Source organism: Oenanthe melanoleuca, chromosome 1A (genome assembly GCF_029582105.1).
Source record: "Oenanthe melanoleuca isolate GR-GAL-2019-014 chromosome 1A, OMel1.0, whole genome shotgun sequence".
NCBI lineage: Eukaryota > Metazoa > Chordata > Aves > Passeriformes > Muscicapidae > Oenanthe > Oenanthe melanoleuca.
Window position 1 is genome coordinate 2,459,251 of NC_079334.1, and position 16,520 is coordinate 2,475,770.

The 16,520-nt window shown below is 40.3% G+C and overlaps 1 protein-coding gene across 1 annotated transcript in view; it reads right to left on the minus strand.

The window, feature by feature from the left end:
* The window catches only part of MICAL3 (microtubule associated monooxygenase, calponin and LIM domain containing 3), a 168,421-nt gene that overhangs the window by 68,179 nt on the left and 83,722 nt on the right, over positions 1-16,520 (minus strand). The window contains exons 18-24 of the mRNA XM_056508446.1: positions 15,580-15,672; positions 10,108-10,203; positions 8,005-8,061; positions 6,069-6,170; positions 3,506-3,613; positions 865-972; positions 80-266 (exon numbers count right to left, since the gene is read on the minus strand). Of these exons, the coding sequence (XP_056364421.1) occupies positions 80-266; positions 865-972; positions 3,506-3,613; positions 6,069-6,170; positions 8,005-8,061; positions 10,108-10,203; positions 15,580-15,672 (751 nt within the window). The remainder of the gene's footprint in view (positions 1-79; positions 267-864; positions 973-3,505; positions 3,614-6,068; positions 6,171-8,004; positions 8,062-10,107; positions 10,204-15,579; positions 15,673-16,520) is intronic.

Sequence of the window (16,520 nt, forward strand, 5' to 3'; positions counted from 1 at the left end):
CCCAGGTTTCTGGGAGTTCCAACAAGTAATTCTTGAGCGAGAGCAGAGCTCCCAGGCCAGGCCTGCCCACGTCCCTTACCGTCCTCGATGTCGTAGGCGTAGGAGGACAGGCGCAGCGTGGTGCCGCAGTACTCGCACTTGAAGCAGCTGCGGTGGAAGAACTTGCCCTCGGCGCTGAGCCGCTCCATCACGTAGACCCGCTTGCGGCAGAAGTAACACACGTCGCTGCCTCCCAGGTTCTGGGGGAACTCCTTCTTCAGAGAGCCCTGGACACAAACAAGGATGGCTCAGTTTGGTCACGCACCAAGGTCTTGTTTTCTCCTTTGTGTGGATACGGGAGCGCCTGGATGCTGCTGCAGCTCTCGGACACGACTCGCGGTTTTAACCAGGACACCAAAAACTGACCTTGTTGTCCAGGAAAAAAGGCCCTAGGATGCCATGCCTACATGTACCAGGAGTAAAACAAGTTCTGGGTAGATGAGGGGACACCAGCACTGTTAATGATGATCCTGAAATTAGTGGTTTCAGTAAGGAGGCATATGAAGCAAGGCAAAACCATTAGAACACCTTCAAACAGCAATTCTTAGACCTACATTACCAAAACCAGTGTCTCCTCCAGAAAGTAGTGCAGAACAGTTTTCTCAATTCATTATGCACAATCTTTGGATGCTGGCATTAGATTAAAAATATTTGGCAAAGAAAATGAGGACAAGAGTGAGGGTGGATGGAGAAAGGGAAACAAAAAATCACTCACAAAGCTACGACAGATTCCATCAGTGGTGTAACAACTGGACATTCACAAAACTTGAAATCTACACAACATCTAATCACAAACACACCATCATCTCCAGCACATCATCTTACCAGTTCCTTCTTGTCTAGAAGGGTTTTGGGTTGCTCTTTCCTTTGAAGCTGATTGGCTATCTGCTCAGCCAATGAGCTCACTCCGCCTGTGTACATCTTTATGTACTTCTATCAGATGGGTTGAATTAAACAAGAGTGATGTGAGAAAAGAAAAAAAAGAATCAAATTAAAAAAAAATAACTAGAATGATGAGAGATTACGTGGTGAAAAGGTGCAGAGAGGTCAAATCATGCCAAGACAGTGGACACTATAAAGTGACAAGCAGTAATAGCAAAGCTAGTGTCATCAGAAATCACCAGTACAGTCCAGGATCACCTGTAGGAACAGACAGGAAGGCTTGCATTTGCATTTTTTAAGTGTTCCAGAAATACTGTGATGATGAAGATAGCAGATCTTGTTTTCACCTGCGGGGTATTTTATCCCTAGAAACTTGAGTTTAGACACTTCTAAAAGATGAGGCTAAATACAGGTTAAGATCTTAGGCTGCAGGTAAAATAGACATCAGAGAGATCTTTGAGAAGGTATGTTACCAAGTCTAATGCAACAATGCTGATTTACAACAGTACATTGGTATGCTTTGCACCTGGAAAGAATTGATTTACAGAACATTCACAGAGCAGGGAGAAGTCCTTAACTAAAGAACTCACAGTGATTCAAAAATATTAATTCTTTCAGTGCTAAAAATATGCAGAGGCTTATATGGAAAAAGATGGAAGAGCCTCATCCAATGCATTAAAGCCATACCTGCATACATCTGGAACATGTATTTGCTCAACCCTGAACACGGCTTTATGACTTGGCTTTTCTCCATCACAGGCACAGACTGACTCCGTAACTCTGGATATCTAAAAACCCTCCAGTGTTTTCAGCAGTCTAGGCAAGTTGGCTGTTACCTTAGATGGTACCAAATGAGTGTTTGCAAGCCAAGTTCAGTCACTGCAGGAGCGGAGGAAGTGTTTTTCACAGGAAACACAACCGTTGGCAATAATTACATGGTTAAGAAAATGAGGTGGTTACATCCATGTTAGCTCCATCTCACTGCAAACGCCACGGATTTGACTCAGAGCAGCAAAGAGCAGGCCAAGCAACTTCCCTTCTCCTGACTAAGCAGCATTATGAATGTTTCTAGCTGGATTCTTAGCTAAGATCAGAGAGCCACTCAGCCTCTAGCACGTGTGAAACACCAAGGATAACAAAAAGAAAGCTGTATCTTAAAACCCCCTTTACCTGTTTAGCAGAACTTGCTTGAAGCATAATAGTTATTTCCCACAACTAATAACTAATTTAATATGTGTGGTTATTAGCCTCTAAGAAATGTTTAAAACCTTCACAAGTTCAGACATGAGAACAGCAGGAAGCATCACAAAAACTGAAATTCACCACAGAATGGGTACTTCCTCAGGGAAAAAGATTATGGAGTGAAAATGGAGTGCTCAGCCAGAGATTACTGCTGCTGTCACTACAGTCCTAATTCTTTAAGCTCTTTGTCACCGCAGTAATGAGGGTTTATTTCTACCCAGAAAGAATTTACACCTGTCTACTGATTCCATTCCAAGAGGCAGAGCACTTGTAGTATTTCTACATGCAAGAAATAACAAATTATTTGTCTTTCAGAGTTTTCCGGGTTCCACATATATATATGTGCAGAGTTGCTTTTCAATGACACATATCTTGGCAAACATTACATTTAAAATGGTGCTCACTTCTAAAATTTTCTTCAGCATTGATTTTTAACCAGCAATCATAATAATCTGGCCAAGAGCTTTCCATCTCCTCTGAACGATTAGATTGATGATTTTAAGTTTTTTTAAAAGAGCTATCAAGCATTTCCAGGGGAAAAACTTAATTTTAGCTGGACTAGGTTTCTCCTGATCAAGTTTTGATTTGAAACCTCCAACTGCAGATCCTTCAGGATCTTTAAATTTCTACCAGTACATAAGAAGTTCAAAAAATGAATATGCTAACTCACAGTACCTTGGACTGTTTGGTGTGAGAAATTTACTTGCTGAATTTTTCATTTGTGTTTGTGTGTTTCTGATTTGTATTGCTTTTAGCCTTCATATCACATGATATAATAATTATGAGCATTAAGTGAAGCATTTTATCTTTCTTCCTATGGTCTTCAAGACATACAATGTTCTGCAACATTTTCAAAAGGAGGCAAAGAACTTGATCCAGCTAAGGTCAAACATTGTTCCTGCTGTTTATGTAGGACAACTGTAATTAGTTAAAATTCTCAGTGATTTTTCAAAAAGTCAAAGCACTTTTTATTTCACGCTATGCATTAACCACATATGCACAAACACATTCTGTTGTTTAGCCCAAAACTTCAACAAAAGCAGCAAGCAAAACCAGAAAGCTTCACTGCAAAGCCAGAAGGACTATCAGTGCTGAAAAACCCTGGCTGGAGTGTGAGATGCACCACAAACCTCTCACGGACACGGAATGTTAAACATATTTAGTTCCAAACCGCTTTAGGGCTGGCGACACCCGAGCTGTGCCGGGCACAGGCTGCCTCTGGCCTCTCCTTTGTGCATGAGTAAGCACAGAGGTTCTGCAGGTGAAGCAGTGCAGCCTGGCTGTGCCCCCTGGGTGTCCTTGGCAAGCAAAGGCAGCTGAGTGCAGCTCAGGTGAGGGCTACCTGTCGGAGGGAGTCGGATGAGGGTGAGGAAGGGCGGTTGGAGGAGCGGAGGCTCAGGGAGAGCTCCCACTGGTCAACAAAGAATCGGCGAGACGGCTCGGTCTCAGGCTAAAACATAAAATAAACAGCAACACAATCATACATGTTCTCTTCTAAGAGAGAAGAGAAAATTAAAAAAAAAAAAACCAAACAACCAACCCAGGCCCTTCTGGCCACCATCAAGAACAATTTTTTAAAGACTCTTACAGGAAAACTTAGAGGAAAATATCCAGCGTATCTTGACTTTCTCCCTAGAGAGGCAGATCTTTATTAGGTTTTACATTATTTAGGACCATTTGGAAGCAGTTACCTTCTCCCACAGATGTCCAACCTCCAGTAACCCAACCACCTAAGCCACTGGCAAAGACCCCAAATCAATTTCCTCTGCTCTTTCTGCATCTCCCAAGGTTCCCCATTACTGGCCCAAAGCACTAAGATCATCTTTCAAGCCATGTGAGGCCTCTTCTACATCTTAACTATATAAACCAAAAGTCTGCTCTCCTGGGGGACAGAAGAGAAAAAAGTTAGCCTGTATGTATTTTCAGTAATTAACAGCAAATTTCCAACCTAAAAAGAATGAATCAATATGAAATAATCTGCTGATCTTGATTATCAAATGGCAAAGAATAAATCACAGACTGAGCACCTGCATCCTTCTGAAACTGGTTCCCCACAAGAGAACCCAAAAATTGGTCTTCTCATATACCCTTGTCATTATCTTTATGGATGATTATGCCCATCTCCCAAGAGATACTTCAAATAAATAGGAAAAAAAAATTGAAGTTGAAAGTATCAGACAAACAGCACTGGAAGAAACTGTGCATTCCTAAAAATTATAGTCTGGAAAAAAAATAAAATGTGCATTACAAATAACTGGTTTTCTCTGAAAAATAAATTATGGTTTTAGTTATAAAAAGGCAAACTAAATGTCATGTAACTACATGACCCATGAAAATAGCTACTTCTAGCCACTTGGAACAGGCTCACCTCAATATTAAATTTACTGATCAAAATGCAAAAGAGCTTGGCTTTTACAATTTCCCCAATTTATGGAAATTTAATTGTTCATAATAAATTTTTTGTACACCAACATTTAATCAAGTTTCTTCTCTGAAAATGTCTTACTTTGCTAAGCCTTCTCTCCCTTAGTATTTTTCTTGTTTTCTTCCTTTAAATCCCACATCATAATCCATCATTGCTTGCAGTGTTCCAACATCTGTTTCCTTTTTCCTCTCTGCCCTACCCACTTTATGCTTTCCTCTACTTTGTGCTCTCAGTCTCTCCTCCTTTTCAATTCTGCACAATACAGAAATTTGCCAATTTCAAAAATAATTTCTGTCTTTGCATAGCAATGCTGTAATCCTTTACAGCCTCAGAAGGAGCTTAAAATATGCCAGAGAGCACTACAAAAGGTAGGAGCAAAGTATTTTGGTCTAGATCTTAATTTCTGTATCATCATTTTAATTGAATAACAAAATGCATGTGAGCATTGTGGACCTTGCTTGAGATACTAAGTCATGGCACCCATTAACAAAGAGGTGCCACTAGGTTTAAAATAATCTTTTTATTTAGGCCTTCATAGCTTGTCCCCATAATTTCTAATCTAGCCAAAGGCTTGCTGTTCCTTCTTGGAGAAGAGCTTCTGTGATTTTAACTATCAGAAAAAGATGGCATCCCAAAAAACCCCAGCAATGGCAAGTCATCTAGATGTCACAAATTTCTATTCAGTAGGGCTTGCAAAAGTTATGCCCACCAGCAAAATTCTGGGACTGTTTATGCTCCAGCTCAAGAAGACAGTTTTGATTTGGGATGGTTAACTCAAAACAGTAAGTTAATAAAAAAAACCAAACTTCTCTTCTGTAGATGGTGCTTTCCAAAAAAGCACTCTGCAGTTTGCCAAGCACTATTGAAGATAACTGGAAACAGAGAGCAACCAAAGAAACCACAGTTCAACCTGGCATGCTCCCATAGCCCAAAGACAACAGACTGGAGGGAAAATCAAGCACAAAACCAAAACAAAACAAAAGTGTACACTGGAGTCAAAGACAATCTGCACAAACTGCCAGCTCTACCATTGGAAACAACTGCACAGGAAGAATGGACACAAGAGGAGTACTACAGAGCCAGGAATTAAGCTTGGAAAATGTGAATGTTCTTGTTTCCAGAAGCAAGCAAAAATCTCTGAGTGGCTGACTGCTAAATGACCACTGTGAGATGACTTGATCCAGAGTCCAGCTGGTTTTCAGCATTTACTCTGAAGCTCAGAGGCTGCTTTTTACTTCATTGTTTATATTTTGTTTTGAGGAACAGAAAGGGTAACTCACCAAACAAGGAGATATCTAGGAAATGGCAAGTTGAATACAACATTACACAAAATAGTCTTGAACAGTTGTTTTAACCAAGCGACTGCAGAGCAGTGTTCATCATATTCTGGTGACTTTTCCCCTCTCTCTGACCCAAGATTTCACCTGTACCAAGAATCCCACACTGCTACAGGACAGCAGACAGGCAGGGCTGTAGTCACCTGATGCCTCAGTGCACGTCTGGACTCCAGGAGGGCAGCCAGCTGACATGCCCTTTGCTCAACATTCATGGGCACTTGGTCATGAGAAAACAAACGAGATCTCTGCGAGACGGGGAAGGAGGCAGGAATGAACAAACCAGCACACAAAGGAAGAGACACCAAAATGCCAGCCAAAAGGTATGACATTCACATGCACAACAGGAACAAAAGCTCTCATGTGGAAACTGGGGTTTCTTTTCCCCCAATATCTATTTTTCTAATGAAGTGCTACATTTTGACCCTAAGGGGCAAGAAAAACCAATTGAATTAATTGTTATTCACAACTCCTTCTAGGACTGCTGCAGCCAAAATCAAACAAGCACACAGCCTCTCCCTCTGGCATTACCATCAAAAATAAATTTAAAATATGGCTTTATCACACAAAAAGAGCCTTATTTGTCAGTTTATTTCCCCACAGTTCTCCATTCTCAAGGATCTCCTTTAAATATTTCAACCTGTACTTCTTTGTTTCTTAGATTTTGTGTACAGAAACACATTTTAGGGTAATGCTCTTCAATGCTCATAAAGAATTAATTAATTTCTTAAAGATGGTGTAAAGTAAATACTCTACATGCCAATGAGAGCATGTTTAATGAGCCTACGTAAATAAAACAAAGAACAGCAAAATCAAACACTCACAGAAGCTGCCAGTTTTACTTATGCAACTTCACTGTCCTACTTGTTCTTATTGCACTAGCATGTCAATACACCCCAGGTACAATATCTGACACCTCTGCTATTCCGGTCTCTCATATCAATGTTCCTAAAGTGTTGTGTGGTGCACTTGGTGACATGAAAAAAGACCTGGCAGGTGGCCTGCTATATAAGGCAGGACTATCACTGCAGTATCACACAGTATCACTGCAGTTTGTAGAGTACAAAAGTAAATGGACCAGGAACTACAAACATGTGCATCAAGAAATCTGAGGCTTGATCTGTCAAGAATGCCAGGGTGCTGCTCTGTATTACTAATTGTCCTCCAGTGCAGAAAAAAAACTGGGTTCACACCCAGTTTACAAGAAACACTTGGCCCATTCAGATGCATTAAATAATACTCTCTACTTTCAAGCTGCTTTCCATTCCACCTACTCCTTCCTACTAGATCATTTTCACTAAAACTGGGGCCTATTATAAAGCTGTGGGCTTCTGTGTCATTGCAGACACGCGTATTCATTTTCTACTGCCTGTCAGAAAACATTCAGCCCACAAGAGGCTTTTGTTAGAACACATTCTGGAAGTTGCAACAGTTTTATTGCTGGCTCTCATTTATGACTTAATTCATTCAAAGCCTGTACTGGAATGTCAATTAATTTGTCAATATGAATTCAAATCAACCGGTCCTTTTGAGTGGCTATCTCTTCTTTTCCCATGCCTCTGTATAATACTGAGCCATTCAGACAGACTGTTGAATATTTCATTGTTAAGAAGGCTTCAAAGTCTCTATACTAAATAATGTCTCATCATTTTTCCTTTTACTTTGGCCTGTAGGAGGGAAGATGGAATGCCAGTTGTTTAACCATCCAGAAAGCAAGCGGTGAACACAATGCAACCATGTTCGCATGAATTAGTACAAAACATAACTCTTCTTGTTCTGCTGCAGCCACAACATACTTCACTAAAGAGGTGGAAGAGAAAAAGAAGAATGAGAAGAGCTCAAGTGCTCGTCCTAGGGCAAAATAAAAGCAAACTATAGCAAACTGTTGATGAAGGCTTGCTGTGCATTTATGTGGGTATCACACAGGAAGGATCACTCCTGACACTCTCAGCAGTTCCAGCGTGTTAAGAGCAGCATTAGGATAAGTGTGCTTCACCACCCCCTGTATTTGACCTCTGTATGGCACACATCCACCACAGCTTTGTGTCATCAGCACCCATGCCATGTGTTCATGCTCATTACCCTTTCCTGTCTGAGACTCTGCTCCCCGCGATAGCCGGAACCAGGTTCCCTGAATCTCTGCAGGCAACAAACGATGAGCTTAAAAACAATCACAGACCAGCTTCCTAATCAGAACACACTTTATCTGATTTTTCTTATGATGCAGGCAAAAAAGAAGCCATAACAAGAGCAGAAGTTTATTAAGAATATTCTAAACCTGGCAATAGAAAGTTGGATCCTGTAGGGAGTTTTATTAACAAGTATATATTCATATTAGGTCAATAAACAACAAGAGAGTACCACAATATAAACTAATTAGTGCAATAAAGATGGTAAGACACTCAGTGTAACTGTGATGTTAGTTCAGAGGAAGGAAATGGAAAGTTTAAAAGAAGTAGCAGAATAAAAGCAGAAAAGTAGAATAAAAGGTTTTAAAAAAAGACACCAGCATAATAAGGACACAGATCCATCTGACTATCTATGAGGCCTGGGCCAAGACAATTTCAGGGGAAAAAAAATCATTCCTAAGGAAAAAGAATGTCTCCAAAAGCAGATTACACAACTGAGTCTAACATCAGTTCTGGAGCACAGAAGGTAAAAATTACTGAATTAAAAGGACTTTGATAGATCACAATGTAGAAAATGGTCAAAATACACTTGGCAGTAGCTGGCTTTCATGACTGAACTAGACAACCAAAAAGACAGGACAAACAGACACTTGGAGAAAGGAAAATATGAAGTTACCAGATCCTTAGTGAGTGAAAACAAATTTCTCTACATGGAAAATGAATCCCACACTATAGATTAGAAAGCGAAATTCAGCATTTAACTGTCATAGTTTCTCTATCTGTAAGATTGAGGAAAACCTTTGTTCTTTCATAAAATGTATCCAACAAAATTTTCAAAGGATTTTGACACAAGGAAAGCAGCTAGCTATCACATCATCTGATAACATTACACTGCAGTTTAAATGCAGATTTTCTAGTGAAAAGGGCTTTCCTCACCCATTCTACCTAGATGTCCTCTCCTGTGTACTTCTTGAAAAGTCTGCTGTTTGCAGTGTGGCAGAAAACCAACCCCCTTTCTTGTTAGGGCAGTTTCAAATGGGATCAGTAGGCAGAGCTGATCTATCTTGCAGATGCAGACACCACAGAGGCAGCAAAGAATGTGTGTCCTGGATGCTGACAATAATCAGACCAGATAAATTGCAACGTGTAATTAAAATTCGAGAAATCACAGCAATAAGGTAAGTCAAACTTTCTGCCAAAGAATAAAACTTGTCTATTCTGCTAAAAGGTAATGCTCCTTTACAGCTTATAGGCACACAAGAGCTCAGCAAAGAAACATACTGCTCCTCTGGGGAAATTAATTTGTACAACCCCTATGTGACTGACAGCTCTAAGGAAATACAAGTGACTTTTTAGGACCTCTAGTTCAAGATTAATCAAGAAATGGATTTGAAAGCAGGGAAATGAAATAAATAATTCTAAAGGACACAACTCAAAGCAGCACAATGACAAGAAAGACAGAAATATTAGAAGGATTTGGGGTAATATTTAACTGGGACAACAAATACACGAGCACAAACATATGGATGCACATTTATACAGTGTGCTCAGAACAGCTCTCAGTGCTCCAGGTTCCAAGCCAGACTGAGACAAGGGCCTGGTGTGGGAGAAACAGAAGGACCACAGTGCACATGTGCAGGCCACTACAACACTCAAAAACCACTTCAGATAAGCAATCCTAAAAAAGTTACATGGATTCAAGGGCAGATTTTCAGTAATTTAAGGGAGAGTGGAGATGGAACAAAGTTTAATTTTCTTTCCCTGCATTACTCCAGACATTTAATTTCCACTTTGCTGCATCTCAAAACTGAGTAAGGCTACTGTAATAAAAAATACTCCTACAGCAAAATCTCAGAGTCTCCAGTGGAGACTCTTCATGCTTCCAGTGAACAAATGCTGCCCTATCTTCCTAACCTAAGAGGTTGAAAAACCCCTATGAACACCTGAAAGAAAGAAAACTGGAAATGTATTGGTAAGTAAGCTATTTGGTAACTGAGCTAGTCACTTGTACAAGCAGCAAGGAAGAGAAAGGGACAGAGCATGCAGAGGGAATCACCTGCTGCCTGGGATATGGTGGAGAGGAACATGGAGTGGAAGAAGAGAGCATGATCACTTTTTTGGGGCAGGTCCGAGAACGTTCCTTATGTCTCATCTTTTTTTAAAACAGAAAAAGAAAAAAAAAAAATCAAAATAATGGTAGAAAGGAGGTAACATTACCACTGGTTTAGTAAGACAGGCCAGAATACATGAACTGATACCACAGTCCTAAGCTCACACCTCTCCCAAATGAGCTACAACCACAGTGTATGCAAAGCTGAGAAACCCAAGTTTTTACCCAGAGCCACACGATCACATTTGACAGTCAGTGAACACAGACTTGGATCAATCAGCAATTAAACCATCAGCTTTTGAGTCAAGGTCTTACAACCAGTTAAAGGCAAAATTTGAAACTCTCCATAGCACAAACTGCTCTCTCTGCTTTATGAAAAAATACTCATTGCTGTGCCTTAAAATGCTTAAAAATATCCATCCTGTTGACCTAATTACTCTTGCTTGCAGCTCAGTACTAATACAATTCAAGTATCACTGTTCTGTTCCCAGCTTCAGATCCTTCCTCTCTAACTTAAACATTACATCACCTCAGGCAAGCTGAAGTGTACTACATTCTACTAGAACAGAAATCCAGCTGGTTCATAGATAAAATGGAGCTGTATCTAATAGTCTGCATAATACACAATGCACATACATGTCCTTAATTTAACACACCAGAAAAGATGCCTTTCTAGTGCTGTACCTCCTTATCAGGTACAGTCTTTTCTCCACCATTTCTTGTTTATAAATGTGTCTTCTTCCTAATTTTTCCTTTCCTTTTGAGTTCTCACCAGAGCATATCTGGAAATGGTTGCCCTGGAAAAAACAAATGCTGTGTCCCCAAAGCCACTGTAAGATAAGTCTCTAAAAAACTGCACATGGTATAGAGATATTGCACATGTTTATTAATGCCCTTGCAGATGAGCTGGCACTAACATCTGTTTGGGTACTGTCTTTTCAATAAAATAGTTAAATAAATAATACACTCCTCTATCTCAAACAGATGCTACAAGCAGCTTAAACTGAAGCACATGACTTTGCAATGCAGTGGATGAGGATCATTTATGTGATATTTCAAAAGGCTTAGCTATGAAGTTACTGATTTCTAGCTGAAAGCATGGCAACATTCTCAACCATAAAGCTGCTCATGGATTTCCATTTGTCCATGGCCAAGTTTGCATTTCAAATGCCAAAATTTTCACAAACTTGCTTCTTTTTCCAAGGCAAATCTCAGAATACAATTCTGGATGAATGAATGAAGTACATGTTAAGACAGTCCTCCAGTAGAATCCATTTCTGAGCACACAAAGCAAATGACTATAGGAAAGCAGGGAAAAAAACAGATTTAAACTGAAAATTTAAGGTAAAAAAGCAGTATTTAAAGAAGTCATTGGTGTTTTTTAAGTTCTCTCCTGTTGAGCTTTCAGCTCTTGCTGTCTGTGGTCATCTCAGTCATCGCTTATCTTCAAAAAATACAGTTCAAACAAAGTTACTGCAAAGTTTGCACTACTGCCCTTAATCACACTTTAGGGAATGGTCTCAAAAGAATAAGCAGCAGATCCCCAGAGGCAGAAAAGATGAGCAACCAAGACATGGGAACTCCATCTTACAAATATCTTTGCACACATCAAACATGATTTAAGCTTATGTATTACACACAGAAGTTGCTGCTCACAGGAGACCTAGGGAACAATAGCAGAAGACTGCTGAAGGCTGTAAGCTTAGAGTCTGAAATCCAAGGCAAAATTCAGTTCCAAAGGCTTGTCTCTCACACCATACCCAGTCAGAACCTCTTCTGGATAGACCATATGGCTTTCAATGGCTTCATGATCCTGGATGAGATGCTGTTTTCCCAAAAGCAGCCAAAATGGCTCAGAAAGCAATAGAGCACATGATGGAAGATGTTCTTATACAAGCAAGCATTCATTTGAGGAGATTAATCACCACATCATGAAACACAATCCAGCCTTTAAAAGTGATATTACCATTATATGAAAATAATTACATTTCCACTGTGCATATTCACTTCACAGTATCTCCATCCATGATTAGATGTTGCTGTGGTGCTCATAAGAACACAAAACCAATTTTGACAACACAGGTCAACATCCTCAAATTATAACTCAATAAATCCAACTTTATAATCCAATTTACAAGGGATGCAGGCCACACAGAATGCTGTGAGAAGCAGATTGGTGAGGTCTTTAACCCTCTTACTCTTTGGAAGATACTGTCTTGAACGAGAGACAGAATTAAAGGTCTTGTGATGCAAGTAAAAACTGCTTCAGAACAGATTCTGACAGGACTTCACTATTTCTAGGAATTCTCTCTTAGTAGGCCACCCCTACCCCAGCTATACAACACACAGGTATCCTGCCTTACAAGCTCATGGAAACTGCTCAGCTAATACCCTAATTCAAGGATAAAGCAAGATTCTAGATTTAAACTGGTAACCAAGTACAGCTAAGGAACTCTGGACAGGATCTGACAGACACCAGCAGGAAATACCCTAATGCAGATGCCAATTTCTCATTAGAACTGTGGGTCCAACCCAGACCATTTCCTTTGCAACTCTGTTGCTTGCAACCACTCTTATGCTTTTGCAATATACTCTCCTCTTCCATGCAGTTACCAAAAGACAGCAAGAACCAAACCTGTCAATTATATAACTGCCCTTCTCCCAAAAAAGGAAGTTCATTTTTCCAGCTACTAAGAACATTAGGCAATCTATGGTTTCTCTCAGTAACACCCCACTTTGTCCCCTTAGGAGCTGCTTTGTTCCTTTTCAAAGCCCTCTCCACTAGAAGGTATTTGCTATGTGATATATTCAGTCAGTAGCAGAAGTTCCTGCTCATGAACTTCAACACCTGTGCCAAAAGAGAAACCTTTCCAAAAGCTTCATGAACAGCTCTTTCTACCAAACATACATCCTCCCTAAAGAGCTTGTCAGAAGCAATACTAATCCTGTACAGCATGTGCAGTGATAAAGAACTGGAATGGTCTGCCTGGGGAGGTGGTGGAGCCACCATCCCTGGATGTGGCACTTGGTGCCATGGTTTAGTTGAGGTGTTAGGGCATTGGACTCAATGATCTGGAAGGTCTCTTCCCACCTGGTGACTCTGTGATTCTGTGACTCAGTGACAGGTCCTGCTCAGCAGCACTGTCCTGTTAGCAGTCTGTCACCCAGGGATGAGCTATAAAGCCAGAGTGACCAATGCCAGCCCAGAAGGCCAGTCCAGCACCATCAAAAGGTGCAGTCTCAGCTATTGGGTTCTGCCTGCCTAAGCAACCAGAACCAGAAATCTCAGCAGCCAGCTGAGGTACTGCTCCAGCAACAACTTCCTGAAGAGAGGTTTCTGTCCAGGCTTGGCAAAGCTGGCTGCTTGGCTCAGTGGTCTCAGCTGATCTCTGCTCAGTCAAGAATAAATGGCTCTGTGCACATCCATGGCTTTTGAATGAATGTAATCCATATTCTTCCTTTCCCCAGCCACACAGGAAGGAACCTTTGGAACAGGGATCCTATCAGTGGGGTTTTGATCCTTCTGTATCCTGCAGATTTTGCATCTTTGAGACCCAGTTTTATACTTCTTCATTACATAAGCACTGAAAATCCTGCAAGAAATCCAGACCCAGGAATCAATCATCTTCTGTTGACGTAGTAAAGCCAATCAAGGAAAGATCATCCCCATGTGTAATATTGAGAGGGAGATCATCCACACAAGGAAATCATGCCACTGTTGAAAAAAAGATATTTAAATCCTCTGAAAGAAAAACTGTTGCAGAAAGATTTTTCAAAGATATGCCCTACATAGCTTCCTATACGGAGATGTTATCAACATCAGACAGCAGAAGGATTTTTTCTCCCTTTTTAAAAATGTCTTTTAAGTTGTGCAGTGGTGGTATAAAGAAGAACAAACAAAAACCAAAAAGCTGCTCCCTGGTGGAGAAAAATCCTCAATAAAAACAGGAAATAAAACTTTGTCCTCCCTTTTCTCTCAATGACAAAAGGGTGACAATAAGAACTTTTGTGTTTTGCTGTAAAGGCTTAATTATAAAGCTTTCATAAACTTTCAGTAACAGATTCAAATAGAAATCTCAAGGGTGCAGGAATGTGGTATTTTCCAAGTGCTAAAACAGAGAGACAGCCAGTGCAATTCACTTTTCCTTTTTCCAGCAGGTAATATAAGCAGTGCTCATCAACTCACTTAATATTGTACAGCTTTTTTGCATCAGGTTTTTTTTTTTTTTCCTCCTTGCTAAGTATTCTTGAGAAATAAAATTTGCCTTAATCATGAATGATGTGAATCCATCTCAAAGTGCTCATTAGCCTACAAAGAAGATTTTGATGAGACAAAAGGAAGAAGAACAAACACTGAGTCAGGAAACCAAAGCATCCTGACAGTCCTACTGACAAGAACTCCCCTGGGCTTAGGTTTTCTTCCTTGAAGAGAAATCTTCTGGATCGTGGCACCAGTCATGACATGCAACACTAATTGTGCTGAATGTCTCATACATGAATATCACTGTGAATCCAGAACAATGAATTTCCAAACCAGTGTCACCTTCTTCCCCTTGACTCCCAAGTATGCTCTGATTAAACTACAGCCAGAAAGCAGTAGATGTTTCTCCAAATTGTCAGCAAAATACCTCTGAGCAGTCTCAGGAACACGAGGAGGCCATTTGCACAGAGAAACAGTGGAAGCAGATGAAGTCAGTGAGATAAGTATCCCTAAATGCCTGAAAAGATCATCTAACAGAAGTCTTAGTTCTGTAAAGTGCATGGCTGAAAGAAAAACAGCAGCAATGACAATGACCCAAAACATTGCAGAGAAAATAAAATTTGATACCTGCTGATTTTTCTGCTGTTGGTCCCTATTGTGAACCCTTCTGTGGAAGAAAACCTAAAATGTACTGAATTCATAGTAACAAGTGTGAGAAGTTGGCAAGGAAAGCTGCATTAAAGAAAGTGTCATTAAAGAAAGGGAAACCACAGGAAAGTCTCCTGCAACTACAGAACACCTAAGATTTCCCACAGGAATAGCAAAACTGATAACCAACTTTACTCATTATATCAAGGAAAAGCTTTAATATCATAGATGTGACATATTTTACCTCATGAGTTTCCATAAATGCTTACATGTTTTCTTAATTTCTAAGAAGAATCCAGAAATTCTACAGCAAAAATTTCTGCTGCAACATTCATGAAAGTCTTGGTAAGTTGAAACTAGTATAAAAGGGTAGGGAAAATTTGATCAAATACTTTTGAAACATTAAACCATGCATCATCACCAAAGGGAGACGTCGACTTTATTGACTGGAAGTTATTTAAGATAATGAACTCAGACAAGGTGCTGGAAAAGGACTGGCTTAAAAACACAGCAGTGATAGGTGGTGTTGGGTGCAGGCAATGCATTGTAGTCAGAATGAGTTTCTTTACCTGTTTCCACTGGGGTATGGGGGCAAGCCGGCCCTGCTCTCGTCTGCTGGATGGCTGGCTGTGAACACGTTCTTGGTAAGGCAGGACAGGTTGCTGCATGCAGGTTGTAGGGAAGGTGGGACCAAGGAGGAAAGATAAAATAGTGAAGGAAACTCAAAGGAAGCCACAGGAATGGAATATAGAATAAGACAGACAAACATTTACGAAAAAAAATAGGGTAGGGGGGAATTCATTTAGCAAGTAAAATATAAAAAGAAAAAAAAAAACAAACAAAAACTGAAAACTTCACATATTTTTGGACGTTTCCTTTAATTTCATTGTTTCTTCAAATCATTGGCTGAGTATGCCAGCCCATGTGTAGCAGCTGAAGAAACATTTTATTGTATGGACAGACATCACCATTCTGATTGTTACACTACTAGTGCTGATGGTAGTGTGGCACAGACAAACTCAACCTGGCTTTCAAGTCAGGTCAGGTCCCACTCACAATGTGGCCACGGCAGCACAGAGCAGGCACAAGCTGTGGAGATGGACTCATGCAGCAGAACAAGGACTCTGGCACTTAAACCACACTGAGCCTCATCCTGCTGACACTGCACTGCCAGCAGCAGCTTGAAGTGACTCAATCTAACTTCAAAGACAACTGCCCTGCAGTTGCTGCAGTTCAGATACCATCCTGGATAACAAACAGGCCTCACTTGGAATGACACAAACATCCTGATTGCCAAGAAACTCCCAGGCATTCATCTGCTGCACATATGTACATGTACAAAGCTTAATCACAGTGCACAAGAACAAAGAGATACAACCTGATATGAAAATGTTCAAATCAGAAATCAAATGGTTGCTCTTAGACACTATAAGGAGAACATTCCTGGAAAGCTTTTAAAGAGCAATGGTAGTTATAAAAGGAACTAAATTGTTGGTAATATGTTTGTGAA